This window comes from Pyrus communis, chromosome 10 (genome assembly GCF_041283825.1).
Source record: "Pyrus communis isolate YQ-2024b chromosome 10, ASM4128382v1, whole genome shotgun sequence".
Lineage (NCBI taxonomy): Eukaryota > Viridiplantae > Streptophyta > Magnoliopsida > Rosales > Rosaceae > Pyrus > Pyrus communis.
This window is the reverse complement of record NC_142574.1, coordinates 29472498-29492635: the sequence shown is the minus strand read 5'-3', so window position 1 is coordinate 29492635 and position 20138 is coordinate 29472498. Positions and strand designations below refer to the sequence as shown.

Below are 20138 nucleotides of genomic sequence, written 5' to 3'. Positions count from 1 at the left end.
AAAATAGTTGACGTTGGACAATATCAAAGATCAAGGTGAGAGGTTATGCCAACTTTAGAGATAATTTTAGATAAAGATTTAAAGTAAATCAAATATTCCAAGGCCACTTCTATAATCATATCGCAATCACACCTTGCGACTTTAATTCATTTCCATATGTATGATATGCAGCACAGTAGTCTCTCTCCTCAGATAAACTTCTCCTTCCACATTGATAAAAGAAAAAAGAGAAGAAGAAAAAACTGCTCCTTCCACACGAAAGAAAACAGAGTTAAGCAAAACCAGAACAATTTAGTTTCTTGATCTTCACCCCTCTCCAAAAATTACAAGATTAAATAGATTTCATAATATCCATTGCATGAAATAATTAAACAAAAACCACAGACAGACATACGGATTAATTACCATGAGCCAATGATTGAGACCCTCTCATAGAACTTGTTTGCCTATTATTTCTTCTTTCCCTATTTTTTTCTATATATACAAAACAAGAAACAAAAAACTAAGAAAATGGCAGAAAATTAAGGAAATTAAAAGAGGTAGAAAAAAGAAAGAATTGGCCGTAGTACTTTTTCCTTTTTTTTTTTGCAAACCCTACTAAAATATATGAACCTTCAAGACAAATGATAAAACTAAGAAGAAGAAGATCAAAAGAATGAAAATCCGCCAATATTACACATCACTTGGTGACTCACAAATGCTCTCTAAGTGCGGCCTCCAAACCCCAACACGTCCTCGCCGCCGATCCCGCTGCGACGAATGCTTTTCCGACAGTATTTCGCTCAAGTACCGATCATTTATCAACAGGTTGGTCATGGCGATGCTGTTCAAAACAACGTTGTTGTTGTTGGTGACGTTGTTGTTTTCGGCGTCTTTGATTCGCTTCTTCTTCGCCGACGACGATCTTGTCCTCCCCGTCTTTTCGGACGTCTTCGAAGAGGCAGGCATCGGCATGAGGAAGTAAATCTTTCCTCGTTGGAGTTCCGCGTCGGGCGGAACGATCACGATCTTGGGAACGACCCCATCGTGATCGGACGCTGACGAGGAGGGCTTCTTGAGGACGTGCTTAGGGTACGCCTTCATGATCTCGCTGGCCCGGATTGTGCCGCTGATTTCCTCGACTCTGCCGTTAGAGTGTACGACTCGAATCACGTCCAAAGCTCCACATGGAAGAATGCAAGAGATGCAGCACCTGATGGTGTTTTTCATGGCTAGATGCTGCCTGCTGCTGCTCCTGCTTTCTAGCTATGTTTTTTCTCTCCCTCCAATGGTCTCTCTCATAGATTGAGAGAGGAGAGAGAGAGGAAGTGAGGGAAGCAGTGAATGAAAGAGAATATGAAAGAGAGAATACAGAAGTTTCTTTAATTAAAAACCCTTTTCTATTTTTTATGATTGTAACAAATGATGGTTTTATAATATAATACCAATTTTTTTTTGACGATTTATTTTGACATACAAAATTAATATATTTATTCTCACAATTTTTAATATAAGTAGAAAATGCATATCTCTATTATATACTATCAGTGTTTTCTTTTAGACGATTTATTTAATATAATTAGTCACACAAAATTAATACATTTGTTCTAACATTTTTAATATAATGACGTGAAATTTACATCTTTCTATTATAAAATGTGTTAAATCTATGTGTAAAATACTTTCATTTTTTTTTATTTTCACTTTTTTTTTTTTTTAAACCTTTTGATTGTGGGATGAGATAGCCAGATGATGAGGAAATTTTCTGCTTATGACTTGCTTAGACCAACTCCAATGGTGGGCTAAAAGCCAAATTACCCCTCCAAAATTTTCCCCCAAACTCACTCCAACCCAAGGGGAAAATTGGGGCTAAATGCTAAATGCTAAATGCTAAACCAAGGCCAAATTCCCTCCAAAATTTAGCCCAGAAATCAGAGTGGACTCCACCCAATATTTATCGGAATTTAAATTTTTTTAGATTAAAATGTTTATAAAATTAATTTACGATAGTTTACATATTTATTTATTTTTTAAATTTAATTTAACAAAAAAAAATAGCCTAAGTTCATTCTTTAATAATTCTAAGCTAAAATTTTAGGCTAGAACGGTTGGAGCAGAAAAGTTGTTTCTGGGCTAAAAGCTAAATATTCCGAACTAAAATATTTAGCTTTTAGCCTAACCATTGGAGAGATGAAATCCATGGCATGAATAATTGCACCTCCCTCTGTACTTTGCCCTTTTGGGATCATCATTTAGGGCCCACCCCAACCCATCCCTCTCTTTCTTTCCTTCTCCTTCACCAAGTTCAATAATTTGGGGTTGGTTTTAAAGGATTGGGGGTCCTTATGGCGGGGGGCACATGTTTGTGCACGGTTGGGACTGCCAGCAAAGGGGTGCCCTAGCTCAAATGTTTCAGTTGAGGACCGACACGTGTCATAATAAGATTGATTAACCACTTTGCTATTTTCTAATTTAGTGTGTGGAGGCTACTTGTATGTATGTGTGGGTTGATTGAGAGGGAGTGAAATCGATCGGCTTTGTTGGGACTCGGGAGTGAATTGGGAATAGAAGGGGTGGGAAATGAGATCAGATCTTTTAGATTTAAAATGAGTGTGGCATCTTTGTTACTCAAATTATTGATTGACACGTCTTTAAAAATTAATTTTTTTAATTGTGTTGTTAGAAATTTAATATGTGTCAGTTAATGATTAAGGTCACATAGAAACCATACTCATTTTGAATGTAGAAGATTTGATCGCGTGGAAAATGGGGCATAGGGAAAATCTTCTTTTGAGAGAGGAGATTTGTGATCTCTCAAAGTTTCAATATCCCAAGCAACATCATGTGGGTTGTGGTTTTCATTGGAAAGTGAGGTGTGATACATCACTTCTTTTAAACTTTATCTCTTTGTGGTTTTAGGATTGCAAAGTGATTTGACTCAATGTGAATGTATTTGCCTATTTTGCAAAAGGATTTTGCTTGCATCATCTTGACATCGTAGGTCTACCGTATGTGAATTCACATTAATCAATATTTTATAATTATTCATGTTGTTCATACTAAATACTAATTGTTTATAACTCCGTTTCTACCTTCTTAATGTGTACCAATTGATCACGAACTTTTGATTGATAAAATTGATTTTTGGTCTAATCTCACATATGCTTGATGTGGAAAGCGAATGGTTTGTACTTTTATATTAACTTTTTAAAACAAACGTAAATAAGTTTATGATTCAAAATCACTATAAATTGAGTTAATTTTTAATTCTAAAAGTAGGTAGATGTCATGAGAGAGGTGAGAGTTCTTTCTCTCTTATCTTAGTTAAGATGACTTTAGAGATACTGTTGGAAGTAAATCAAAAAGTGTAAAGATAAGATCGTGACACCATAACAAATTATTCAACCTAATCTATTCGAAAAAGATTTTTTCAAGATTGATTTGATTGTATAAATTTATCGTGGATTGTCCTTTAGAATTAGAACGTCTCGTTGGAACCGACCTTTAGATTTGATGAGAAAATAATGCAAGCTACAGTTAAAACTGTCGAAAATGCTTGATAATTGCCAGTTAATTATGTCCCATCCGCAACAAGCCCCGTCCATTAAAGTGGGTAACATGTGAGCTATGGAGTGGAGGGGGCCATATACAAGAGCTCTTGATTTTTGTATTGGAAAATTAAACTACGACAATGACTCATTTACACACATTCCGAATACCACCGTTGTAGCTCAGGATAATAATACGATGTTATATGTTTTAAGCTTTTTATACAACATTACTTGTTCAATTTATAACATTATTATATGTTCTAGAACAATTTCACCCCCTCCCGATTGCAAGGGGGATTGGATGATTCAATCCACCAAAACCAACAAAAGGAGCTCCGCCCCGGCCCAAACAAGTCAGGCTACAGTCAAAAGAAGGAGGCCTAACTGTTCACTCATGCCATAATCGCCCGACCTAGTGTCTGAAGGCGTGTGACGTCAAGGTGACGTCATCCACATTAAAGAGGGTGTATTCAATTAGGATTTTAAGAGATTTTAATTCTTTTAATGAATCTGGGGTATTCAATCAGAATTTTAAGTGATTATCTGAAATTCAAGATGTATTTAGTTAGAATTTTAAGATAGTTTATTAAAATCCTTAGAAATCCGGATGTATTCAATTAGGATTTTAAAGAAGTTTATAACATTTCAGATTATTCAATTAGAAATTGATTTAAAGAATTTGAGAAAATTGAGGAATTAGAGGGAATTGGAGAAATTTTGTAGTGTATTTTAAGCATCCACAAATCTCACCTCTCCCCATGAGATTTCGAGGGAATTGAATCAAAATTTTATATGGAATCTCTACAAATCAATTAAACTTCATAAAACTTCATGGATTTATAAATCCATTAAAATCTCTCAAATTCTCAATTGAATACACCTCCCTAATTTTATTTTATTTTTTGTGCTAAGCGCGTGGACTTCACGTGCGCGTGAGCGCAAGTGGCCGACCAACCCTGCAATGCTAGGGCCCGCGCTACAGACGCACTCATCCCTCATCCATTTGATTTGCACAAGATTTCTATCCTACGGTCTTGATTTTTTCAACAATTTTTTTAAGAAATAAGAAATAAGGGAAAAATAATAATATATATATATATATAAATACTTATTAGCTGTTGTGGCCCACGTGGCACAATATGAGGTGTTGGATTAAAAAAAAAAAAAAATGTAATACAATGGTTCATGGTAATTAGGTAAGAAATAAGTATTAAAAATTATACAAAAAATAGAAATTACAAAATCATGACACATGACGGGATCGGTTATAAATCTTATTTCAAATTAAACATAAATTTATATGTATATTAATTATCTTAAAAAATTAATGTCAATTGCTTGGACAATTTATTTTAAAAGTAGAAATACACTCAAGCAATTACTGTCGACTAAAACATCCTTTGTTAACAACCCGAACAATAATTACTTTTGTGAGATGGATTGTTTCATGAATATTTGTAAATTAGGGTTGAGAACCCAAAAATTACATATCCACTATATCGAGAACTCAAATACATACCCAAATTAGGGTTGAGAACTCAAATAGTGGATTAGGTGTAATTCAAATCTGGAGCCCACAAAGTACACCGGATATTTGCAAAAATAAATAAATAAATCATTTGTGCCTGAAAATTTTGGAAATATTTATAAATTAAGAAATTCTTATTAGCACTTCAAAATTTTCATTCTAAGCGTATTTTTCTTTTTAATTATAAAAAATTTAGAGTGCTAAATAAGATTTTTAGAATGTTAATAACAATTCTCATAAATTATTCTGAGATTATATATGAGGATATATTATAGTAAATGGAGGCCAGACAAATGGAAACATAATTAATTGCGTCGTTCGGGAAGAGTCCAAATCCGGCCAGCTGAAAATTCAACTCCATTCTAAAATTACGGGAACCTGTTTGATTGCCCCACAACAAGAAATCAATGTATTGGAGAATTCATTCATAGTGTCAAGGTCAAGCTACCTTCTTTTTTTTTTCGGGAGAGTTTTTGTAGCTGTTATGTTTGTGCACTTGATGAATAATTATGACGAGAAAAATCTAATATTTGTTGGAAGCGACTCATAGCATACTTATTCGTCAACAATTGCAAGAACATCATAGAGAGATGTGATTTTATTTTATTTTTTATTTTTTCTGTTAGTGCTTTACGGTAGTTCTTGGATTTGGTTTCTCCATGGCTGGTGAATTGTGGAGTTGTGGTGTTTCTTTTAACATATGTGGCTTTTGGTTTGCTCTAACGATTATGTTTTGTTAATGCTCAAAATAGTAGGTCAACAAAAGACTAGTATGGTTGGCCCTTGGTGGGCTTGGGATAAAGACTATAAGAAATCGAAAACAAGGTTTAAGTGGTTCATCCTTAAAAACTGGGTTGTGTCCACTGTAGTGCTCTGTATATGTATTGGATATAGGTTACAAGATGCGTTTGGTTATAGTGTAATCCTTTCTTTTTTCTTGTGTGTTTGACCAATTATAAAAGGTACTCGTCTCCCTTATATAGGCTTCCAATGAGCCCCAAAGATCTTGGGTTCTCAAATACTTCACCGCTCTAGCATCAAATGATCTCTACACATAAGGTTAACTTGTTGATGACTCCTCTATTTAGTCGACACGTATAGATGAAGTGACAGTTGCTCACAACTAGTTGTAAGGTTTTCTAGGCCAACACGTATTGTGCACTCCACTTAGTCTTAAGTAGCTGAGGAAATGTTGACTTGAGCTGTCTTTTCATAGGTTTTTGTTTTCGCTGATGCCCAACATGTGGCTTGAAGTTGACATCTGAATGGGTACGTTTATGGAGCCTCGTGCTATAAAGTCGTTAGTTTGCCCACTTGCCTCAAATGGTCGAGAAGTACTTTATGAGAAGGTGCTCAACCGCTTTGTTGATCGTCAAACCAGACTGTTGAGCGGTCGTCTATAACTCTTAAAGTTGATTCCTTTAGTTCTATTAGGTTGGTTTTTGAGCCTAATGTCTCTAGGCCTGTATTATTTTAAGGGTCTAAATGGACACCGAGTTAACACGTTTGACGTGTTTCTGTTTATTTTTTTAATCATACATTTAAACTAATTTCTGAAACTTGATTAAACTTTCTTTGTACATAGACACTCGTAAAAATCTAGATGATTTATGCACAAGATATGTGTTTCAGCTATGCATCTATAGTTAACAATTGCCCACACACTCATGATCAATATGCTAGAGTAGAGTAAAGCTTTAGCACATTTATGGTGAGTTTCCATCATTAGGCCAACCAAAATTAACCAAGAGGGCTTGGCCTTGAAGATTTAGCCATTAGGGCCTAGAACAATTTACGTGCCTTGATTATCTCCAACAAATTTGTGTGAGTTTTCTTTACCGCACATCAAAAGTGCACATTTCACATGTCTGAATAAGAGCTGTTAGACCTTGTTAGGTTAAACGATCTAACGATTTTTATTTAGATGTGTAACTTAAATGTGAAAAAGCCTCCAAATTTATGAGAAATGAGAAGGAAATTTAATGGTGACAAGTTGTGGTCCTAGTTCAAGATCAAGAGTAATGAAAGAAACAAAGCGGGCAATATCAAAGTGAGCCCACAATAGAAGTGGCAATTCAAATAGGGACATTCTGGTACAAATGGAAGGCACACAGAAGTAGCCTAGGCCTATGGCGATGGTCCAGTTCAAGGGCTGGGCTAGAAATTAAAAACATGGGAGACATGTCACTGTGTCGTAGTTGGTAATTTGTGTTTTGTACTCAAGGAATGTATCACGGGCTTCCACTGATAACGAGTCCTGGGGCTTCTTGTTTATATGCTCGGTTATGGAGTTTACACTAAAGGGGAGGAGGTGTCGTTATTGAGGTTGCTGTATGTGCGGCGCTCTTTTTTCATCATCTGAAGTTTTGTCTTATATGATTTTTTCGGAAGGATTTTTAGATGTTAGTGTACACAAGCTAACTTGATGTTTTCTTTCTTGAAAGACTTTGTGTTTTATGCTTTTTATGTTTTATGTGTCATGTTAATCAGACATCGTATTTTTTTACTTAAGACACAATTTTAGTTTTTAATATTCACGTTTAAGTTTGGATAGATTTTTTGTTATTACTATCTTACATGCATTAAAAAAGCATCTTATTTATTAAAAAAATTTACAAAAGGCCTTACGGTTGAATTTTGTTTTAACTCTCAAAATACCCTTTAGAATATATAATTTTTTTGATAGGCCTAATCGGATAAATGGTCCATGTGATGATAAGGTAATCGGAAGATAGCCCTCGTGGTAAAATAATTAGGATTTAAACCCCTATGGTGTAATCTGTTTGCAAATTTAGTCCAAAAGTTAGATTTTTAGTTTAGTGCAGAGATAAAAATGTACTTTAACTCATTCTTTCTTTCTATTCACATTCTCTCTTCAAGTGTGGCGAGTCTGGACACATGACGAGGGATTGCTATCAGGAGGTGGAAGCTATGGCGGCAGAGGTGGCTATAGAGGTGACGGTTGTAGCAGTGGTGGAGGCGGAGGTGCTTATGGAGGCTTCTACCAGTGCGCTGAGTCTGGCCATTTCATGAGGGAGTGCCTTAACAAGGGTTGAACCAATCATTTCCACTTCACCGTCTCTCTGCATATGTTGCTGGCCTGTTTGGTTTTTGCTTAATTAAGTCTTGGTTTCTATGAATCAAAAACTTGTTTCGAGTAGTCATAGTTGTCGGTTCTATGGTCATCTCTCGTGATTTCAATCTATGGAAATCATGCAGTAAATGATTCATTTTGGTATAGTAATTTTTCATTCTTTTTTTTTTTGTTAAAGTTTTTAAGTGAGGATTCAGTGTTATTCTGGCAGAAAATGTGGATATGTGTTTAGTGGTTGGATTTTGATTTATACACATTAATATTAATGACAAAAAGAAAAAGAATTTGTTTCTGCGAGTTCGATTTCAATTTTGAACTTCCAGAGCACCTTTGAGTTCTTTGTGCACAACAAAGTAATTGGAAAGCAAGCAATCAGAAGCATTAGGGCCATTAAATCCATCATAAATCCCTACAAAATCCCAATCATGTTCCTTTGAAACAACCACATGAACTCAATCATTACCGGCTTTTTCTTGAGCTGATTCAAGATTTTGGCTTCCCATCGAGTAATGTCCACTCCCACCATTCTCATTCTCATTCTCATCACTCAAACTTGCATGGCTGCACAAACACAAATTACATAGACATCATAGAGATGAGAAAGAAGAAGGCACATGTCAAAGTACATTTTTATCCTTGCATTTGACATTTAACAAAAATTCACTTTTGGATTAAATTGGCTAACATATTACACCACGAGAGTTTAAATCCTAATTTTTTTTACCACAAGGGTTATCTTCAATTACCTTATCACCACATGGACCATTTATCCAATTAGGCATTTTTTGATAATCTGTTAAAGGTGTTTTTTTTTTTTAATTTGTGGCCATTCGCGTATTATTCAATGAGTGGTTCACATTATTTATTAATTTATGCGAAAGTCGAGTTGGATATGAGTATGTGATGACTATAGTTTTAAATAGATAACGGAGAAATTATCAAAATCGTGAGCGTTATATAAAATTAGAAAAATTAAAAGGAAAACTAATGAAAAATGTTTGAAAACTTTGAGTCTTAACGATAATGACAAAATAAAAGGTAAAATGAATAGTATCATGATTGATTTTTTAGTGTAAAAATATGATTTTTCATTAAAGTAAACAGTACTAAAAATATGATTTTTCATTAAAGTAAACAGTACTGGAAAACGTTTCGTTAAAGTTTTCAAAATTAAAAAGCTTATGAATGTAAAATTAGACGAAATTTAATGGGCAATATGTAATTTAAACTTAAAAAAAAGAGATGTGTGTACTTTTATTTCTTTCTTATTTTTCTCGAACTTTCCACGTTCCAAGAAGATGACTACATAAAAAGTTAAGGCCAAAAAAAAAAAAAAAGAAAAACAAAAGAAAAAAGAAAAAAAGATAACGCCAAATAATCCGAAGGACTCGTCAGCCTCCGAAACCCCCAAAATCGAAAGCCAAAAGCGGAGAAAGCGCCGCTGGATTGGACTAAACAATGCCAGTGTTCAAAACTCCGTTCAACGGTTACTCCGTCAAGTTCAGCCCCTTCTACGAGTCCCGGCTCGCCGTCGCCACCTCTCAAAACTTCGGCATCCTCGGCAACGGCCGCCTCCACGTCATCGACCTCTCTCCCGCCCCTCTGGGCCCCGGCGTACCCCGCCAATCAATCACCGAGCTCGTCTCCTACGACACCGCCGACGGCGTATACGACGTCGCATGGTCTGAGTCCCACGATTCCCTCCTAGTCGCCGCCATCGCCGACGGATCCGTCAAGATTTACGACACCGCTCTGCCCCCGGCCTCCAACCCCCTTCGCTCCCTCCACGAGCACACGCGCGAGGTCAGCTCTGCTGATTACAACCCCACGCGCCGTGACTCCTTCCTCACCTCCTCTTGGGACGACACCGTCAAGCTATGGACCGTTGACCGTCCTGCCTCGGTTCGAACCTTCAAGGAACACGCATACTGCGTCTACTCCGCCGTATGGAACCCCCGCCACGCCGATGTATTCGCCTCCGCCTCCGGCGACTGCACTCTGCGCGTGTGGGACGTGCGAGAGCCTGGATCCACCATGATTATCCCCGCGCATGAGCTCGAGATCCTCGCGTGCGATTGGAACAAGTACGACGACTGCTGCATCGCCACGGCGTCCGTTGACAAGTCGATCAAAGTCTGGGACGTGAGGAGCATGAGGGTTCCGATCTCGGTGCTCAACGGCCACGGCTACGCCGTGAGGAAGGTGAAATTCTCGCCGCACAGGCAGAGCTTGATCATGTCGTGCTCGTACGACATGTCGGTTTGCTTATGGGATTACATGGTGGAGGATGCGCTGGTGGCGCGGTACGACCACCACACGGAGTTTGCGGTGGGTGTGGATATGAGCGTGTTGGTGGAGGGGCTTCTGGCGAGTACTGGTTGGGATGAGCTTGCGTATGTTTGGCAGCACGGGACCGATCCTAGAGCGCCGTAAAAGGGTACTTTTCGATTTCTGATTGTCGATTTTGGCTTTGATAGTTTTCGAAATTGTGAATTTTGTGATTGGTGCAATGCTGTTACTGAGTCATCCTTGAACTTGAATAGAAGATTTAATAAAGCAAGAAACTTTATGTTTGCTTGATAAAATGCAGACCCATCAATCTTTACCTGCATTGCATTCTTGATTGCGGTTATCGCTATTCTCGGATAATCACCTGTTGTGGTTTAGTGTTTGTGATATAATTTTGTGGTTTGTTGTGCAAGATGCGAGTGATAGACATTGTGATTGGTACTCGTAGCGGATTGCAGGTCAGAGCCTTGCCGTCCTCCATGCTTTTTTATGATCTGATATTTCCGATTTGGTATGCATATACATAGTTGACACTATCAGCTTAGAGTTTGTTTGTTGCTTGAAGTGGAAGCTGTTGATTACTTACTCACTAGAAATGTTGAGGCATGGGAAGGATTTGTAAGCCTTTCATGGCCTCATCAGTAGAAACAAACTAGCTAAGCGTGCTTGTGCGCGTCCGAGAGACGAGCAAGGTAAAAGTCCTTGATTTGTTTATAGAATGGAAGAACGATTATAATCTAGTTTGTTCTTGGATGCGTATGGGTGTGAATCATGCAGCATTTCAGCAGTTTTCCGATGAATATTTTTCGTTAGACTGGTTCAATCTCTGGCGTGGTGCATTTTATTTTCTTATTTCAAATTTTCTTTTGTTCTTGAACCCGCGACTCGTTTGTTGCTCAGAATTGGAATGGATTGGACAACTCATAAAAGTTTGAGGTATATCGCAGGTAGAGGTGAATGATTTTCATTTTGGGGAAATAATGAGGTGATTGGTAATGAAGGAAACTTATCCCGTCTTTTCCTACCGTTTTGGGGATTGGAATCGATAAAAGTTGGACACCATTTTTTTCATTTCTTTCTTCAACCTACTTTGAATCTACTTGTTTAGATTCCGATTGAATCCTGTGCACAAAACGGGACAACAGTTCAGGCAATTAGGTTGGTCATTCTCAAGGCTGGTTTGGTATTGCTGTGTTTTGAAAAAAAGTTGCTTCTGCTGTGCTGTGAAATAAAGCAGCAAAGTGTTTGGTAAACCATTTTGTAAAAGTGTTTGTTTTTTTTTTTTTTTTTTTTTTTTTCAAAAGCACATTTACAAAAATGTTTACCAAACACTCTACTGCTTTATTTCACAACTGCTTATTCTCACAGCATAGCAGAAATAGCTTTTTGTAAAAGTGCTTTTGGAAGAAAAAAAAACAGTATTATAGTGTTTGGTAAATTTTTATATAAAACAGATGTGTAAAAAAAGCTGATTTTTCAAAGCTGGGTTTTGCAGCTTCTTGTTTTTGGTTTTTGTTCATCCAAAATTATGAAAAAATACTGAAACTGAATGTTTACCAAACATAAAAACAGTTCTCAGCTTTTTTTTATACCAGTTTTTTGTCAGAATCACATCAATATTAAACCAGGCCTCATTTCAATTGTGGCTTGCTTAGGCTGTAACCCTATTGTGTCCAAGCCTGTTTGATTTGGGCCCAGAAGTTGGACTTATGTTTGTTAACATGTCTGCTTGTTTGTCCGGGCTCAGATTGGGTCAAACAGGATTTTAAAATATTTCATCAAAGAGGATTTGATTTGCCCCAAATGAATTTTCATAGAAAAATAATACGGGTAAATAACAATGAAAGCTGGTACACATCCCGTGCTGCTAGTAAGGTTCTAAAAGATGTTAGACACTGGTCGAACGATAGGTTGGGGCCTAGCGCCTAGGTGAATTTAAGTAAATCTATTATATTTCGTGTAAATAAATATCAGTTTAAACATAATATATATATATATATATATATATATATAATTTCATCATAAACTACAAAATAGAATGACATATATACTATGAAGTATTTGAACGTAATGAAAACATGAGGAACAAACATATAATGTGTGTTCATTTTAGTGTTCAAGTCTCTTACAATTTATTGAAAGAAAAAAAAATGCAAAATGAAAGTTACCTATTTTCTGTCTAAGTGAGTCATAACCTAGGTAGGCGGGTCTGGGCAGGCTAGGCCGTCTAGGCGGGCACCTTAGCAGGTTTAGGCGCTATTTCTTAATTTTCAAACGCCTAAACATTAATCGGGACACTAGGTGGGGATTTTTAGAATAGTGGCTGCTAGAAGGGTGTCTTAAAAAACAAATACAGGCATGCTCTTTGCTAGGTAATTTTAGGTTAGACGGTCTCAACGCGTGTTTATCTGGGAAATTTTAGATTAGGCAGTCTCAACACATGTTTATCCGAACGTGTACACAATCAGTTAATCTTCATTATCGAACACATGGGTACATTCAAGCATGGATAGCATCAACAATACAGGGAATATGTAGTTAGATTATAAGAGCATTTCCAATGGTATAGGCAATTAAAGTATATAAAATTATACTGTAACAAGAAATGTGGGCCTTATTTGTCTACTCATGGTATTGTAGGCAACATTGCCTATATCATTAGAACTAGTTTTTGCCATCTTGGTTCGTCAAAATGAGTTTATTTACTCAATTGCCTACACCATGCTCTAACGTGTCGATATATTTGGCGATACTGAGGTTAGAAGCAACTGGTTATTTCCTGACTCAGTATTCTCCCAACTTTGCTGACTTGTAATGATATGGTCCACGTGGGCACAAGTGTTATCTTTGGTGACATGTCAAGATATGGTCCACATCCACTTGTACACAAAACGTTAAAAGAAGAGTAACTACCTAGTGCCTTAACAAATGGAAACTATTATTTTAGTCCGACATTTTGGAGTAAACCGTCAAGCACAAGATCAAAAGCTCAAGTCCCAAAACCTCCTTCATAAAAATCCAAACATTTTTTGTCCTTTAAAGAAACAACCCTTTAAAAAAAAAAAAAAAAAAAAAATTCTCTATCTTTTGCCCTTCCATGCAATTCCACCACCCCTGTATACATAGGGTAACCCTAAACCATTGTCCCCAAACTCCCAACACCTGAAAAGAAAAAGAAAAAAAAACCTAGAAATGGTGTACCACCCAACGTCCCAAAATATAAGCCCTGTAAGCAAAACTCAAGTCATGATAGACACCTACCATACCCACGTTCTTTTGCCGAACCAGTGCGGCTCGAGACTCGTCCAAACCGTCGACACACCGCTAACCCCAGTCCGGTCCGTCCTCCGCCAGTTCGACAACCCGCAAGCTTACAAGCAATTCGTTAAGAGCTGCAGCATGCGGGCGGGGAACGGAGGCATAGGGAGCATTCGAGAGGTCGTTATTATGTCAGGGCTGCCGGCGAAAAACAGCATGGAGAGGCTGGATAAGCTCGACGACAACATGCACGTCATGCAGTATAGCATTGTCGGTGGAGACCACAGGCTTGCAAATTACAGTTCTACCACTACGGTGGAAGAAGAAAAGGGAAGGAAGAATAAGACGGTTGTGGTTCAGTCGTACGTGGTGGATATTCCCGCCGGAAGTTGCAAGGAAGATACTTGTTTGTTTGCTAATACGATTATCGGCAGTAATCTCAAGTCATTAGCTAAAGTTACAGAAAAGATGGATGCTAAGTGCTGATCTTAACTAGTTCATTAGCTGAAGTAGTTGTAGGCTTAAGGATTTTTCTTTGTTTTTTTTTTTTTTTTTGGAGGATGGACGATAGTTTTGAGTGGATGTTGATGAGTTGAGAGGTTTCTTCCAGATTTAGTTGGTTAGATATTTTGTGCATGAGTGTGTTGGTATATATTTTGACTTTTTTTGTTGTAATAAACTAATCAATAATATGCGAGTTTACAGCTACTATGTGCTAAGTATTTGCATTTTTCTATTACTTGTACTCTTCTAGATTTAGAGAAAAATAAGAGTTTGAATTCTGAATGAAACATGTTAAAGTGAAATGTAATATCTTACTAAATTAATCTTGAAACGTTTTATTCAAATGACAAGTAAGTTATCTTGATTTAAAAAAATTCATATGCACTTTCTCTCAAGTGTATATATTTTTTATTTTAATCGTACACTAAAGAGGTAAAAATATATGAATTCGAAACACAAGACCACCTGAACAATTTACTTGGATGAGAATTTTAAAGTGAAATAATAACTTAAAATGGATATACCTCATGTGTTGGGAGGTGCCACGTAGTGGCGGGCTGAAAGGTGCCACCTATCACCGTGTCAAGGTGTACATTGGGGCAACACACAAAAGCTAACCTTAGCCAAAAGCCTAACGCCAATCCCTAATTTTTTTTTTTAATTAATTAATTTTTTTTTTTAATTAATTAATTAATTTTTTTTTTTTTTTTGCAAAACTTTCATTCCTAATCCATCAATCAAAAAAAAAAAAAAAAAAAAAAAAAAAAAAATCTAAAATCGCATGTAAACCTAAGATGAGAAAAATACTGATATGATTGAATCCGTGATACAACGAAGTACGACGGAAGGTGCTTGATTGAGCTTGAACAAAAAAAAAACTTGGATTTGTGAGATATGAAGTCTGACGTGGAGGAGATACAAATCTTGGTGCGGAAAAGGCCGTGTTTGATAAGTTACAACGTGTTAATTTTTTTTGGAAGACTTTGAATGCGATCATTAGTTATGAATATTCTTTGATTGAAACCTTGTTGGTTTTTAATTTTTAATCAAAGTCCCTGAAATTAATGTGATAATTTATTTTTATGTACGTTACTATATTTTTTAAATTAAAACTAGAAATTTTATATGGTTTTAAAGTTTCTGTCCTTAAAACATTGCCTACACAATTAGCAAGGTCAGTCGAATCTCAAAAGTAGTTCAATTTAACATTTGGAGGGACTGTGACATCAAAAGATGAATTCAGCGTGAGAGAACCATGAGCAAAGGTCCTGGAACTTTGCTAGGAAAGTGAGCAAAAGTCGAATTTGGAAGGGGATAAGAAGAACTAGGAAAAAGGCTGTAAGCCGGAGTCGTATACGGCGGGAGCGAGATAGAACATTGGTAGAAATTGTTTGTAATGGCTAGACTCGTCACAATAGAGGGCTCCAATGGATCATTTGGGGTCAAAATGTTAATGAAATTGCGAGGGTTATCATACATAAACTGCCCAATATCGGGAAGATCAAGAACAACTGGGATTTTTAGAGATGATAGGTAAGACTTTGGGCCAACACCACCAAGTAAAAGAAGCTGAGGAGACCCAATTGTCCCAGAACTTAATATAACTTCTCCCTTATCGTGTATAAGTGCCCGATGAGACCTTCCATTAGAATCCCTATATAAAACTCCTGTAGCTGACAAATCTGCATCAAAGAAAAGCTTATAATCAATACTCGAACGAATATAGAGATATTGTATTTGCACTTGGAGTGTCTAACCCTACACTCCCTTTGTTAATGTTTTAAGATGATAAATATTAATTTTGGTGTCCCTTTTAAATAATACAAAATGCAACATACTTGTTGATTTCGTGGACAACGTTGAGAAGATGATCTTCTCTACTGTGGCATGAACTGCAACTCGCAAGTTGTTTGGGTCTCCTTTATTAAGCAGTTCATCAGCTGCATGTCTCGTTCCATTATTGTCAAAAGTTGAATCTGTAAATCTAGTTCCTTCTATGTGATCTGCAACGAATTCGTTGTTTGGATCAAATCCACCAGCCTCCAAAAATACTTTTTGCGCAACAGATTGCCAACCACTTATATGTCTTATTAACCAAATCCATGTCCCATTCAATTCCTGACTCATTATAGAATGATATGTTAGCTCCAGCATGGACACCGGCGTTGATCATGCTCGTGCCCCCGAGGATCCTGCCTCTTACGGTAGGAATGCCATCTTCAGACATGATCCTTTGAACCGGTGTCTTTCCATCATCTTCTTGCTGGAGATTGTATAGAAACCCATCTTGATTAATACGTTCGGATATGCTGTAGGAAGGCTGCCCCTTTCTAGAAAGAGCACTCAGTATTTTGCAGATAAAGTTGCTACCAATGGACACCCTGATGTGCCCCCTCCAACTACGATGTAGTCGTATTTTTCTCCTAACGGAAGATCAGTAGCATTGTACACAAATTTCAAGTAACCAAAATCTGCATAATGTGAAGAGATGAAGATTTTCGTAAGTATAAATACATGAAGTAACGACAATCTATTCACTCTTGGTTTTCGAACGTCGGTGGAGTAATTTACCGTGAGCATGAGGGGCTAGCGAGTGAACCCCTGATTGAAGATGAAGAGCAAAGAGGAGTAACACCAGTAGTATAGCTGACATTGTTGATTCCTGCATCTGCATGTTTTCAAAACCAGATGGACTTACGTATGTTTTACTCTATACAACTCAAAACCAGATCGATTATCTACATATACACAACAAAATTAGGCCATTAATAAAAAATCAGCATCGTCCACTCAGAAGTTGCAGAGCAATTAGCAAACCACTAATTTTTTTTAGTGAGGCCTGCGGGATGTCCACTCCCTAGTTGCCAGTTGGAATGCTAACGGAAAAACCACAAAATTTGTAAAACGTACAACTTTATGGTGTAATCTGTCCTCCCCTAATATTTCTGATTTTCCTAGTCCTTCAGTGAATAAGTGCAATTTGTAGGTGCAGAGCCTTGACGTGTGTAGTCCATTTCTAAGCCATCATCGATCTTACCCACCGCACTTCCCAAATATCTCATTATTTCGAAGTTCTAGGGGTGTAATCGATTTCTATGTGTTTACTTCTTACACTCTCCTTGTATATCTTCTTTAATTTATTCAATCCGACGATTAAAAATTAAAAGGATGTGTGAAAAGTAAAAAATGTGTGTAGACAGGACACCCTTTTGAATTTTAGAGAATTTTAATACACCTTTTTTAAGTCACATATTTAAAAGGATTTTAATAGATTCTATATTTCTACACCAATGTTGGCAGATTTATATTATAAATTTTTATGAATTTGTACGAACTTCTTTCCTGTATTTCTTTGGATTTTAGTTGTCCTACAATCGGAAGGAAACATTTTTCTTTTTGGACAAAGGGTAAATGACATTACCAATACAGAGCAAGCACAACAGAGGCCCAAATACAAAGCACAAAAGAAAAGATGGTCTGCAAAAACATATAAGACAAAGCCCAAAGCCAGTCTTTAAGCCTACGCAACACAAGCAAAACCCTAAACTAGGGCTCCTGAAGTTGCAGTCGTTGGGATCAGGAATTCACACAACGATCAACCCCCCAGCACTTGAGATCACACCAGCAAGAAACCCAAAATTGAGGAAGAAAAAAGCTGCATCATCCTCCAAGGAGCAGCAAATTGATCGCCGCCCGAAAGCACGTGGGAAAAGAGATCCCACGAGCAACATTGCCAACAAGGGCAAACACTGGGAAGGACCAACAAAGGTGGTGGTGTGAACAGCCTAGCCAAAGCTCTACCCACCCTCCCATAGGTCAGCGCCAAAACACAGTGAACACAGGCTGTACCTGAACGAATTTGAGGAGGGCAGAAAGACGATAAAGCCAAATGATACAAATGATGGAGAGGTATGGATCGAGGAGGATGGAGGAAATAAAGGAATGGGGATTAAGGCTCAAATTGGTGAAATCAAAGGCAAGCAGAGGAAAGGGGAGGAAATTATGATGGGTAGGGACAAGGAAAATTGCATGCAATAGGAAGAGCAATGAAAAAATGAAGATAGAGGAAAAATATGGGATTGTCATCGACCCGTTAGCAACAAAACCAAAGACCACTCACACAATGGTGAGAAATACTAATAAGAGGAGAGAAAAGCTCGCATCAGAAGGGTGAAAGACCACTGACGCGGGGAACGTAAGAGACTTAGCAGAGAGAACCCTTGGTGTAGAAATTGCAATTTCAAACGTAAGAGAATTTCTTGTTGGGTTGTAGACGGAGTCTATCAATGAATTTCTCACTAGATATGAATATGCTAGGAATTGCATTTCAGAGGAGACTTACCAGATTGGAGTAAAGCTCCAACCTTTAATCACTAATCAAAAACTTCTCAATGCCACCATGCACCAGTAACGATCTACAATACCAACTTTAGCAGACTCAACACTTTATCTGAAAAAATCAGGCCAACCCAGATAGATCAAAGGCAACCCATTAGTTATTTTACCAAAACAGAACTACTCAATAATCTTAAGGCTGCAAATTTCGTGGTTAAATCCACAAAATAAACGCAAGGCAGTTGTGGTGTGTTTCAAAATCATTTATTTCATTAGCTAGCTAGCAAGTGCATTTCAATTATTTACAAGTTTATTTGAATAGTCCTGAGTATTATTGTGGTGAAAGTTTAAACTTTTAAAGGTCAGATATCGCAAATGTTGTTTGGACAACAGTGCGATATATGGGTTAGGTGAGTTGGTCAGGACAGTGTCATCCCCTTACACTCATGTTCGAATCTCCTTCCTGTAAGTTTGTTGTGAAAAAAAAGGGTCAGAAATCTCTTTAGGATAGATGCACTAGACGAGATTGGTTCTCCCATTTGGCTTTTGATTGCACATATATGCATAGTTAATTAGTTGTAAGCTTGTTGACGTACATCTTTTACTCTAAATAGGCTTCACACTTAAAGCTCATGAATTGATGAAAAAGGTTTCTAAAAAAGGCCATCTTTAATGATTATCTTTCACTGGCTTCTGCTGTTTTACTGAATAAACAAGTTTCTTAGGGAAATGATAATAGATAATACGTTTCCTCTTCCTCAACTTTGGAAAAGAACGTTTGTAATGTTCATATGAAATGACATATCATCCGCACTACTTGAAGTGACCTAGAAGAGGTACTTCATTAGTTATCCTTTTAATCCCCATTTCTCTCAGCTGGGCAAGATGCACAGCCCGTACCTTCCTTCATGATGGCAGCGCCAACTTTTTTGAACGGAAGAAGCTGCTAGGTAGTTGCTGCTCCTGAGAGGGCGGAGTGACCTTGACAAAAATGCGACCAGTTTTGGGACACTATAGTTTTCAAGTTGTAAGCCATTTTAACAAAGACTTCAACTTTTGTGTGGGACTTGACAAACATGGTCGAGATTGGTAAGCCAGTGAAGAAGCCCAATGCTGACCCAATTTACAAGTTCTTCTCCGTAGAATCACCTTTCTTGAGTGCATCCAGTATTATTAATGTTATTATTATTACTTGATCAGTAGCTCCATACAATGCCTTGCGGACGAATAACGTCTCCCACAGAAACAATAGAAATAATACTCTTCATGGTAATTAACATCGATGTTTTTTCTTTTTCAAGATGTATTTGTAGCTTTTGCATCATCACCTTCTTCATATGCTTTGGAAATGCCATTTTCAGATGACCAGAATTGGCTCTCTCACTCTTTCGATTCCATCTGGCGTAGAACTTTCCTCCTCGCTGATGGTTTAGTTACCCTGTGCGTCCATATATAGTGCACAGTAAGGTCAGTAGTTCATTAAATCCTGAAATATCAAAACCAGGAATGAAGGTTAGGATTCCTAGATGTTATTGGTCACCAACCTGCTGCAAATTTCCACTAGGTAAAATAGAAATAGTCGCAAGCCAAATAAAGAAAT

General features: G+C 37.3%; 2 protein-coding genes and 2 pseudogenes across 2 annotated transcripts; 2 read left to right on the top strand and 2 right to left on the bottom strand.

Moving 5' to 3' along the window:
* Positions 1–323: 323 nt before the first annotated feature.
* On the bottom strand, positions 324–1386 carry LOC137729735 (uncharacterized). Its single transcript, XM_068468745.2, has one exon. It carries the CDS (start codon positions 1207–1209, stop codon positions 673–675), a length of 537 nt encoding a protein of 178 aa, XP_068324846.1. The 5' UTR covers positions 1210–1386; the 3' UTR covers positions 324–672.
* An 8063-nt stretch (positions 1387–9449) lies between these two features.
* LOC137729040 (peroxisomal targeting signal type 2 receptor) lies at positions 9450–11264 on the top strand. The gene is made up of 2 exons (XM_068467861.2): positions 9450–10589; positions 10855–11264. Exon 1 carries the CDS (start codon positions 9611–9613, stop codon positions 10583–10585), a length of 975 nt encoding a protein of 324 aa, XP_068323962.2. The 5' UTR covers positions 9450–9610; the 3' UTR covers positions 10586–10589; positions 10855–11264.
* A 2170-nt stretch (positions 11265–13434) lies between these two features.
* LOC137728531 (abscisic acid receptor PYL11 pseudogene) lies at positions 13435–14234 on the top strand (annotated as a pseudogene).
* Positions 14235–14974: 740 nt separating this feature from the next.
* LOC137728530 ((R)-mandelonitrile lyase 1-like) lies at positions 14975–17086 on the bottom strand (annotated as a pseudogene).
* Between the last annotated feature and the right edge of the window lie 3052 nt (positions 17087–20138).